General features: G+C 44.8%; 1 protein-coding gene across 1 annotated transcript; it reads right to left on the reverse strand.

Moving 5' to 3' along the window:
- Positions 1–889: 889 nt before the first annotated feature.
- Positions 890–11,004, reverse strand: COMMD2 (COMM domain containing 2). Its single transcript, XM_066347566.1, has 5 exons — positions 10,855–11,004; positions 10,684–10,761; positions 9,841–9,923; positions 7,600–7,773; positions 890–1,263 (listed from the first exon to the last, which is right to left on the reverse strand). The coding sequence occupies exons 1-5, from the start codon at positions 10,919–10,921 to the stop codon at positions 1,066–1,068; spliced, it is 600 nt and encodes a 199-aa protein (XP_066203663.1). The 5' UTR covers positions 10,922–11,004; the 3' UTR covers positions 890–1,065.
- Positions 11,005–11,619: the final 615 nt, after the last annotated feature.

The following is an 11,619-nucleotide window of genomic DNA, read 5'->3' on the forward strand; positions in this document are numbered from 1 at the left end:
CTATTAACGTCCCAGGGTTGCTTTTAAAGGTCAAAAACATTGAACTGTCTGGAAATACTGTGAACAGGAACAGTATTACACTGTGACTTTCATTTTCAAAATTTTGGTCAATACGAAGAAAAATAATAAAGTTAAGCAGTCAAAAGAAATAGTAAAAAAAAGGATAGTCATTCATATATACAGAAAAAATGAACAGTAAAGATTCACTTTTGGTTAATTCAATCCTATTTACACATTTAAAGTATAAGATCACCTTCATTTGTCAAGAAAGTGACCATAGTTAGCCCCAGGAAAGGAACTTTTCGTTAGCTTTTGAACATGATCTCAAATCTTGTCACAGAGAAAGAACTTCGATAGACTCTATATGTAGTTATTACCCTCATAGTGTAGTAAGGTACCAAAAAGCTGCAAAATTAATACTGATATTCTAGGAGGAAAGGTCAGGCTTTCCTGTCCTGTCCTTCCTTTGGGGAGGGGAGGGAAAAGAATGCAGAAGTTTCTGGCTTGCGAGAACAATGAGTCCTTTAGTTTTAAATCTAAAATAAAGGTTAACCAAGAAACTTCTTCTCTTACAATGGGAGACAGAATTTATATACCACCTTGCATTGATTGTAGTTCCTCCCCCTCCCTGGAATCCTGAGAGTAACATACCTCTAGGCAAAGAAGCAAAGATGAACCCCAAAAGATTTGTAAACATCTTTGATTGTGTTACCTTGAAAGTCTTAATGTTTCTGTGTATCCCCTACACAAATGTTGTAAGCTTGTGCCATATGTCACACTCACTCCCACCCATGTGTGATCAAGGGTACATAAACAGACCCTGAAATGTATTTGGGGCACATGATTTGGGTTTGCAATTGCCCTATGTCAGCCATATGCGGACAGCATATTTAATAAATCTCCTCCTTTAATAAAACTCTTCAAAATTCATCTGGACTTGGTGTCTCTACGTAAACCCATGGAACTGAGGTTCGGGTACTTTACAACAATAGGAAGAAAATTAGAGTCGCTGCTGCATGTATCAATGCACACATGACTCAAAAGGAATGGATGGCCCAGCCAGGGCTACTTGACATTGCGCACGACTCTCCTGCAGTGGCGGGTTCCCATCTCCTCCAGGGCCTGCTCCAGCCGCTGAACCAGGTGCAGCAGCGTGGCTGGGTCTGTCTGCAGAACCTCGGTGCCCTGACCTCCGTTCCGATTCAGGTGGAGCTTCAGAGTCACTGCCGGTCTTATCTGCTGCCTGAGGCTTCTGCTTGCAAGCTTGATTTCAAATGGAATGAAAGCATAACAGCGATTGAATCATCATGCTGAATACAGAATAGTTATAATTACCTCATCTCATATATAAAGTCAGGTTTCAGAGAAATCACAGACTTCACAATTAAAAGTAAACTTTAAAACTTTTGAGAAAAAAATGAGTATATGCAACCTTACGCTGTATATGATATAAAAGGCACAAATATTCATGAAAAAATGACAAATTTAACTACATTAAAATTATTACATTGTCTTAAAGGATACCTAAAAATAATGGAAAACAAGCCACAAACGGAGAAATTATTTTGTAGCACATATACAAAAAAGATTAGTATCCAGAATGCATGAATAATTGCTCTGATTTAAAGGAACAAAACCAAGAAAAAAACGTGTAGAAGACCCAAGGAAGCACTTAACAAAAGAATAACACAAATAACATAAGTAAATATGTTCAACATTATTAGGAATCAAGAAAATGGCTAATAAGACTGACTGGTGATGGAGCAGAGAGTAGAGTGTCAACCTGAGAAGCTAAGGAACCAGGTCTGAAACCCCAAGGTCACCAGCTTGAGCACTGGATCATATACATGGTCCCATGGTCGTCTTGAGCCCAATGTTACTGGCTTCACTGGAGCACCACCCCTACCCCCCCCCACACACACACTCTGGTCAAGGCACATATGAGAAGCAATCAATGAACAACTCACGTGCTACAACTATGAGTTCATCCTTCTCATCTCTCTCCCTTCCTGCCTGCCTGCCTGTCTGTTTCTCTCTTGCTGCTAAACAAGATCAAAAGGCCAATAAAAATGCTGCAGTGTCCACATATCAGACTAGCATGAGTTAAGCACCTCTCCACATGGAACCCTGCAAGTACTGGCAATGGAAACTCTCATCCACTATAGGGAGAGTGCTGAGTCACATTGGAAAAGTGTTACCAGTAATTCCACTCCTAGGCAGATGACCTAAGTAAGCTCTTCTACATATACATATATTCCTAATAGTATTTGTTCCTAAGAGCCAAAAATTAGAAGCAGCTCAAATATTTTTTAACAACAGAATGGATAAATTGAGAATATTCATACAATGAAATGCTTACTAACTGGCAGCAAAAAGAAATACACTGTGGCAACATGAATGGTCATAGATAAATCTAAAAAAGTGTTTAACCAAAAAAACAAGTCGCTGAAGAATACATGCAAATCAAAAAACAGTTTACTGAAAAAAATGTGTGTAAATAAACCTAGCAATAAAAATTAACAAAAAATTCAGGATGGTGTCCCCTCCAGGGCGCTGGAAGCGAGTCTCGTTGGAGGAGGGAGATCGTACGGCACTGGTTTTGTTCGAGTCCTTAAGCTTGGCAATGGGTACTTGTTTTTATCATTCTTCTCTAAACTGAGTATCTATATAATCTTTTGTTTCTAAGATATATTCCAAAATTTTTTAAAATGTACATCAATATATTGTTAAAAGAAAAAGAAAAAACCCACTAGAAACAATGACCAACTTGGAAATGATGCTATCTGACCCTAGCACCGAAGTGTGCTCGCAGAACATTCTCCTTTAAAAGGAAACAGGACCTCCCAAAGTAATAACTGATTCAAGTCTGGGGCAGGAATTGTACAAGATGAACCTGAAAGATCCTGCTATCGGAGAAAGCAAGATTGTTATCTAAAACTACTGCAGTAGTGTCAAAAGGACAAGAAGCCAAATCAAAGAGAATTGCAAGTGAGTAACACATCTAAACCTAAGATTTCAGGATTAACTTAATACCACCACGTAGAATGCTCTAACTTCTTCCAATTAACTCTAGGTCATCTGTGCAAAAAAAGAACCCAAGGTATTGATCCAAAGCTGAAATGTAATGTCTCAAAATAATTTGGAAACTATATAAATCCCTTTGGGTAAGCTAGTCCTCAAACACAAAATAGGTATTTGTAAGGTAAGTTATCTGTATAAGATCATTTGTCTAGTAGATTATAGAAAAGCAAATGGTAATAAATATAATTATTGAAAATACTACTTATTCAATTACGCATTGTTTATACTTCTTTTCTTCTCTACCTACACTGATAGAAAAGGACCAAATGTATCTAGGTGTGTAATTAAGCAGTTAATTTTTGTTGAAAGACTTAAGGTCACTGGATCTATTCTCCCATTTTTATTTACTTTTTTTTTTTTTTGAGAGAGAGAGAGAGAAGTAGGGAAAGAGAGAGAGGGAGGAGAGAGATGAGAAACATCAACTCGGAGTTGTGGCACTTTAGTTGTTCATTGATTACCTCTCATACATGCCCTGACTGGGAGACTGCAGTCAAGCCAGTGACCCCCTTGCTCAAGCTTGGGCTTCAGGTCCTCCTTTGGCCTCAAGCCAGCTACCCTGAGATTGTGTCAATGACCTGCACTCAAGCTGGCGAGCTCAGTGTCCCAGGTCAACCCTGAGATTGTGTCAATGACCCTGCACTCAAGCTGGCGAGCTCAGTGTCCCGGGCCAACGCTTTATTCATGAGCCACCACTGGTCAGGCTACCCTCCCATTTTCAGATAACATGATATCTAAATTAATAACCTTTACAGACAGGTATCTGCACCATTCTTTAAAATTTGTAGATAAAGATTACATAACATTCTTAACAAATACCTAGCAAGAAAAATTAGGCCTAATTTTTCTCAGAGAGAAATTTGAATGACAGTAGTACTCAACAAAGTTCATAATATGTATGAACTTATTTTTAATGAGGAAGAAATCCTGCCCTTCTCCCTGTAAAAATAATGATAGCAATTTTAAATAAATCATCCCTAAAGGGTAACATCTTCCTTCACTAATCTCAGATACATCCAGTATTTACTGATGTTATTAACAAAGGCATTAATTACACTTGCAATTTATGAAGTACAAGAAATGTTTCTATTAGAATCTAAACTATGATGATTAATTTATTCCCCATAAGCAAATGCACAATAATTAGATGGTAACTATTCATTCACCACTCGTCTCCAGGAGACAAATCAGTTACTCAAAAACGAAAGCTTCTGTACTGTTACTAGTTTCCCAGCCTTTTCGCTGATTTTCATTTGACAAGTCTTCCTCCCATATGTAGAATACACTCCAGTTAAAATCCCTCGTAATAATTTCAACTAGTAAGCTCACAAAACCAATTCTCCGAGTAGCTTTTTTAAATGCGTTTCACCATGAGGCAACACTCTTTCTGTACACCCTCAACTTTAGTCCGTGTTAATCCCTGTGCACACAGTAAACGGGGCTAATCCTTGTGGTAACACAGCCGTTCAAACTCATTTCACTGGATAAATGAGCACTCTTGAGTTTAACTTTAGAAAATTCAATTGCTTAACATTCTAACTTCTAAGAAATGTCTTCAAAATGGAAAAAACTCAAAGCAAATCAAGAAAAATAAAGAGCCTCTCGGGCCTAGAGGATCCAAAGAGTCAGGAGATACCCGTTTGAAACGTGTAGTCACTGCTGAGCCACAGGAACACGCGCATCCCCACCCTCCTCTGCCCGCTGTCAGGAAAGGACCCGAACACAGAGGCCTGGCCGGCGATCTCCTCCTCCAATCAGCTCCACAGGACTTGCTGCTTATGATGACCCCCAGAGCGGCCACTGTACCTTGTTCTCTGCTGTCTCCACACCACAGGACAGGCACACAAGAAATACCTGACCAATACTTTATTTAAGATGGTGTTTACCACCGCTAGTCCCCTCCCCGCCGTTTTTATATTTAGCAGTGAATGCCTATTCTGTGCCAGGCATTGTGCTGGGGACATAGGAGTCAACAAGACACTGTCCCCGTCCTCGTGGAGTCTATAACGAGGCTTATACCATATCCTGTGTTAATATCTATTCAAGCACTCATCACACTAGATTATAGTGGCTCAACTCCCCTAACTGAATTTCTGTAACCTATTTGGACCACCTCACCAATATTGGAATCAGGAAGAATTCAGCGTAACAGTAGTTTACAAATTTTACTGCATATTAGAATTACCTGGGGGAATGGGGAATTATTAAAAATCTTGATGTCTAGGCCAAACCCCTTACCAATAAGTCAGAATCTCTGGGGGGGGGGGGGGTGGAACCTAGTTTTTGAAAGCCCCCGGGTCATTCCAGCATACTGGCAGGTCTGGCTGGGCTGGAGCACTAGGCCACATATTCAACACACTCATTCCCAAGCGCTCGGGCCTTCTTTTTTTTTTTAATTTTTTATTTTTTTATTTTTTTACAGAGACAGAGAGAGAGTCAGAGGGATAGACAGGGACAGACAGACAGGAATGGAGACAGTTGAGAAGCATCAATCATTAGTTTTTCGTTGCGCTTTACGACTTCTTAGTTGTTCATTGATTGCTTTCTCATATGTGCCTTGACCGTGGGCCTTCAGCAGACTGAGTAACCCCTTGCTGGAGCCAGCGACCTTGGGTCCAAGCTGGTGAGCTTTTGCTCAAGCCAGATGAGCCTGCGCTCAAGCTGGTGACCTTGGGGTCTCGAACCTGGGTCCTTCCTTCCACATCCCAGTCCAACGCTCTATCCACTGCGCCACCGCCTGGTCAGGCCGCTCGGGCCTTTGCAGTGGACACCGTCTCCTCTGCCAAGAACATTTACCCTGGTTTTCTCCACTCATTTATCCTTCTGAGATTCCACCTCCTTTTGCTGAATCTTTTCTGGATCACTCCAGTGTACATCAAACTGAATTACCTGAGCTACAGCTTTCTTGAAATACTCAGTTGTACCTTGATTTACACAATTCTATTCTTTTCCCCTCCAGAATCATATTTCATAACTATCTCTAATTACTAGTTATTTTGAGACCACCTAATATTCATAAATGACATATCTTTTACAGCTGAGAAGGCATCTTACACTTTTGTTTCCCAAAACATTTAGCAAGGCTCTGGTCAGCAAATGGATGACATTCAATAAACATCTCTTAATCCAGTGTTTTTCAACTGCAGGTCCGCAGACCACTCCGTCAGAAATTTCACACTGGTCCACAGAACAGTTAACCACCCTGCCTGACCTGTGGTGGCACAATGGATAGAGCACCAACCTGGAATGCTGAGGTCGCCAGTTTGAAACCCCGTCAAGGCACATAAGAGAAACAATCAATGAACAACTAAAGTGAAGCAACTACTAGTTGATGCTCTTCTCTCTAAATATCAATAAATAAAATCTTAAAAAAAAAAAAAGCCCACCACCCTGCTGTTGTATGAGGATTATAGACCCAATGATCTTAGCCAAGTTCACTTATGCTCAGGGTGGTATCTGCCTCAGCGGCCCCTGAAATAACCCTCCTACTTTCACAGGTCCCCAAGTGTAAAAAGGTTAAAAACCACTCATTTCTATGGCTTTCAAATCTACTGAATCAGCTCTGACTGGATGGCTCAGTAGAGCACCAGCTGGCATGCCAGAGGCTGCAGGTTTGACCCGTCAGAGTACATACGAGAAGCAATCAGAACAAATTTCTCTCTCTCCCTTCTTCTCTTTTTCAGGAAAACAAACAAACAAAAAAAACCTACTGAACCTCATAAATATAATATGTGCCCGACACAAAAGAACATTTGCTGAATCATTCTACATACACAAAGTTCAAGGTCAGCAAAAGTAATCTATGTGTGAGAAGTCAGGGAAAGAGGAAAGGATAAGAATTCGTAGGAGGCGAGAAGGATGCCGGTCATGGGGAAATGTTGGTTTCACGGATGTTTCACTATAATTCACTGAGCTGTACTTTCACTGACCTGTGTATTTATTTAAACAGAAGTTTTAAAAAAATCTAAGCATCACTGCCTGGCCTGTGGTGGCAGAGTGGATAAAGCGTCAACGTGGCACACTGAGGTTGCTGGTTTGCAACCCTGGGCTTGCCCAGTGAAGGCACATGTAGGAGTTGATGCTTCCTGCCCCCCCCCCTCTAAAATGATAAAGGCTTAAAAAAAAAAAGAAACCCTGAGCTTGCCCAGTCAAGGCACATGCCAGAAGTAATCAATGAACAGCTAAAGGGAAACAACTATCAGATGATACTTCTTGCTCCACCGCCCTCCCTCCTCCCTCTGTAAAATCAATAAATCTTAAAAATAAAAAAATCTAAGCATCATTTAAAAAAATCTGCATAACCATTTACCTCCTTTTCCAAAAGACTCTATTTCTCACAATCTTTGAAAATTAAACCAATTTGACACATTAAAAATATAAGAAAGTGAACTATTTGTGAAATGGCCAGAAAATGAGCAAGAGAAAACTCAAGTTTCAAAGCAAAGTTTGGTTACAGTGGTAAAGAACACAATAAGCCCAAGGACATAAACCCGAAATAATTAACTTTAAAAAAAGCCCCACCTGCACATCTAGTCGCCACTCAAGGCTGTGGTAACTGGGAAGGTCTGGGGCCAGTTCACTCAGAATCGCTCTGATCTCCTTCCTGTTGTCCAGGTAAAGCTGAAGCAACAATTTGTTCAATTCTTCAGAGAATCCCAGAATAAGAATGGAGTCTTGGAAATCCAGTTCAGAGATCTAAAGTGAATTGAGTATAACAGAACATCAAAATTCAAAATTTACCTTTGTCTAGGAAATTCTGAAACAGCTGACATACACAAAAGGCCATGAAACTCCCCTAATTCTTTTCTGTCTAGTAAAGGCAACAACACTCCTTAATTAAAGGCAACTATTTTATTTTTTGCTTTTGAGAGTTCATTTTTTAAAGCTGGGGACAGTGAAACAAAGGAGAGACTTAGCGTGATCTATGGGGGCGCGGTGGGTAAGTCCTTGACCTGGAATACAGAGGTCGCCAGTCGAAACCCCAGGCTTGCCTGGTTAAGGCACATAGACCAGCAACTACTATGAGTTGATGCTTCCCATTCCTCTCCCCTTTCTATCGCTCTCTCTCTTTCTCAAATCAATAACAAAATCTTTAAAAAAAATAACAAAGGAAGGGCTTAGGGGAGAGGCAGCAAGAGAGCCTGGGTGGTGCTCTGCGCCGGCTCGTAGACACGTCACAGGGAAGACGAGGGTCACATGGGCCACGTGAACTCCCCGAGAAGTCAGTCACAGGGACAGAAGTGCACCACGGCTCTCGGCTCACTGAAGTCAAATAAAAGTGGCACTGGAGACAGGTGCGTGGCTAAGCCCAGATGAGCGGCCACTGCCTGCTGCTCCCCTGCTTGCAAGTCTTGTGGGGGCCCGCAGAGTTTAGGAGAGAAACAGGCACGTGGGAGAGGGTAGAAAGGCGTGGGCGTGCTCCCGAGAGAGCCCACCTTGCCCGCTATTTTAAAATCTGAGTTTCTGATACACAAAAATACTTTATTCAACTATAAAAGGAATCACTAAAACACCCAGTTTTCTCTCCTATTCTTCATCAAGCCAGACACTGCTAAGATGCAAAAAAGCTAACTCATTCCACTCTCCCTTCTCTTAGGACACATACTGCGGTATATGTTTCAATAACACGCAGATACAAGCAGTTCTAATTTACACTAACATGAGGTAGGTACTCATGCTAGCAGGCAGTTCTAATTTACACTAACATGAGGTAGGTATTCATGCTAGCAGGCAGTTCTAATTTACACTAACATGAGGTAGGTATTCATGCTAGCAGGCAGTTCTAATTTACACTAACATGAGGTAGGTACTCATGCTAGCAGGTCTGCACAGACACATGCTTTAGGCACAGCTTCACCAAATCAAGTATAAATCATCAACAACCTTACTGAAATGAGCAGGTACCTGCGGGGGCTTATGATGTAGAGCGGGGTTTTTCTTTTTCTTTTTGTGACAGACACAGACAGGAAGGGAAAGAGATGAGAAGCATCAATTCTTCATTGCAGCACCTTAGTTGTTCACTGATTGCTTTCTCATATGTACTTTGACCCGAGGGGCTACAGCAGACCGAGTGACCCCTTACTCAAGCCAGCAACCTTGGGGTTTCAAACCTGGGTCCTCCGCGTCCCAGTCCAACACTCTATCCACTGTGCAACGGCCTGGTCAGGCTAAATCAGGGTTTTTCAACTGATGCTCTGCAGAATGGTGTCATTTTGCAAAAGAGTTAACCGCCCTGATGCTGTAACACCAGGGTGCTTAACTCTTTCTTGGACCCACAAGAAATCTCTGGCTGACTGGCAGGGGTCTGCAGAGCAGTGGTACACATGCCCTTTTTTTTTTTTTTTTTTTGTATTTTTCTGAAGCTGGAAACGGGGAGACAGTCAGACAGACTCCCACATGAGCCGGACCGGGATCCACCCGGCACGCCCACCAGGGGCGAAGCTCTGCCCACCAAGGGGCTTCGCTCTGCCGCAACCAGAGCCACTCTAGCGCCTGGGGCAGAGGCCAAGGAGCCATCCCCAGTGCCCGGGGCCATCTTTGCTCCAATGGAGCCTTGGCTGCGGGAGGGGAAGAGAGAGACAGAGAGGAAGGAGGGGGGGGGGGGTGTGGAGAAGCAGATGGGCGCCTCTCCTGTGTGCCCTGGCCGGGAATCGAACCCGGGACCTCTGCACGCCAGGCCGACGCTCTACCACTGAGCCAACCGGCCAGGGCCCACATGCCCCTTTTAAGGTTCATGTAACACCAGTTTACCCAAGCCCTTACCATGAGCTTTGAGCTTTCAGTGAGGAGGTATGTTAACCCTTCCACGCCATGCTGGACAGTGTCACTACTCACACTGAGTTTTCCTGAGGAAAAAAGGAAAAATGAGCAAATAAATTGTTGTGTCATATTTCTCACTTTTACTCAAACTCTCATTTAAGAATAAATATTCTCCATTATTCCCTTTTCTTTTTCAAACTCTGCCCTTAAAGCCCTGGCCAGGTTGCAAAGTAGCTAAAGCACCGACCCCGCCACCCCAGCCGGTGGAAATCGCAGGTTTGATCCCAGTCAGCAACCAGTGAGCGCACAGCTAAATGGAACAAGTCAGTGGAACGAGGACTGGATGCCTGTCGCTCTCAAATCAAGAGGAAAACAAAGAGTTGGCAACAGCCTCTCATTCTCTCTCCACTCCCAGCAAAAGCCTGCAGCATTTGTCGCCTTGTCCCTTTCTTTACGGCATGCACCCCTGGAGACCAGTGCCGGGGGTAGGCGCCCCCCACACCCCCTTGCTCAGCGCCCTCAGGCCGGGCGGTCACCGCTCACCCAGTACGGGGACAACAGTGCCCCCCCCCCCCCAGGAGGGGAGCGGGGCCCCATAACGCGCCTGCGCGACACTCAGGTCGCCGGGCTGTCCCGCACACTCGGTGCCCGTCTTACACAGGAGGGCGCCGACCTGGGAGCTTTGGCACCCCCGCAGTCACCGGAGACCCAGCCGCCGGGCGCCCCGACTGCGGAGCCTTCGGGTCTGACGGGACCGCAGGGAGAACGAGACTCCCCGTCCCCTCCAGGCCGACAACGGTCGGCTCTCGCCCCGCAGCCCGCCGGGCCGGCCCCTCCGCTCCTTACTGGCCGCGCCGTCGTAGACCTTGGGGTTCGCGCCGCGCCGCAGGAACTCCACCGCGATGCGCCCAAACTCCGCGACCACTGCAAGGGAAGCCGGCAGGCCGTGAGCCCCGCGCGCGCCCCGCGCCCGCCGCACCCCGCACCCCACCACCCTCCGCCGCTGCGTCGCCGCACCCGCATGGTCCACTTGCGGCAGGAAGGCCAGGTGCTCCTTATGCTCCTCCGACAGTTCCAGCAGCATCCTTGCGAGGAGGCCAAACTCCTCCGTTAGCGCAGACCCCGCCCCCGCCACTTCCGGGTCCGCGTCCCAGCGCGAAGGCGCTCCGGCGCCTCCGCACCCCGAGCTCTGGGTTCCGGCTGTGCTGGTCCCACGCGGAAACGCCCCCTGTCGGGCTTGCTGGGCACGGGGCGTGCCCTCCAAATCTCTCTGAGACCTAGCGAGCCCCCCTCCCCGCGCCTCCCCCCTCTGCTATGCTCTGTGGGAGACAGAAAGACGTTAAAAATCCGACACCACCCCTCCCCCCTGCAGAGCTTACTGTACAGTATCAATAGCTAACAGTTGTTAAACACTATGTCAGGAACTATTCCTGCCACTATTTCCCCCATTCAGGATAAGGTAACTGAGAAGTCAAGCAACGGAAACTATTGTAGAGCTATTACTTTGCACAGAGATGTTCCGTCTCTTATTTAATGTGTTCAGTAGCTGTTTCCTTATTCTTCCAGGTGATGCATCAAAGCTAGACCATCACGTAATGAGCCAGAGAAGAACTGGAAGGGCATGATCAGGTCCTTTGACCACTTGTTCCAAAGCCCATCGGTCTACATGGCAGGGTGGAAGCTGAAGGATTGTCACAGTTCTGAGAGTGGTTATACGTTGGGATACAGATGATGAAGATGGCCGCAAGGATTGCTGCTCAGAACAACTTGTTTTTATCTGTT

The sequence above is a fragment of the Saccopteryx leptura genome, chromosome 8 (genome assembly GCF_036850995.1).
Source record: "Saccopteryx leptura isolate mSacLep1 chromosome 8, mSacLep1_pri_phased_curated, whole genome shotgun sequence".
Classification (NCBI taxonomy): domain Eukaryota; kingdom Metazoa; phylum Chordata; class Mammalia; order Chiroptera; family Emballonuridae; genus Saccopteryx; species Saccopteryx leptura.

Bases quoted from the DNA above. Each gene is read 5' to 3' on its own strand.
- COMMD2 (XM_066347566.1), bottom strand. From the start codon at position 10,921: ATGCTGCTGGAACTGTCGGAGGAGCATAAGGAGCACCTGGCCTTCCTG. The intron at 10,762-10,854 runs GTGCGGCGACGC...CTTCCCTTGCAG, and splicing joins GCCGCAAGTGGACCATGCGG to TGGTCGCGGAGTTTGGGCGC. The intron at 9,924-10,683 runs GTAAGGAGCGGA...TTTTTTCCTCAG, and splicing joins GGTCTACGACGGCGCGGCCA to GAAAACTCAGTGTGAGTAGT.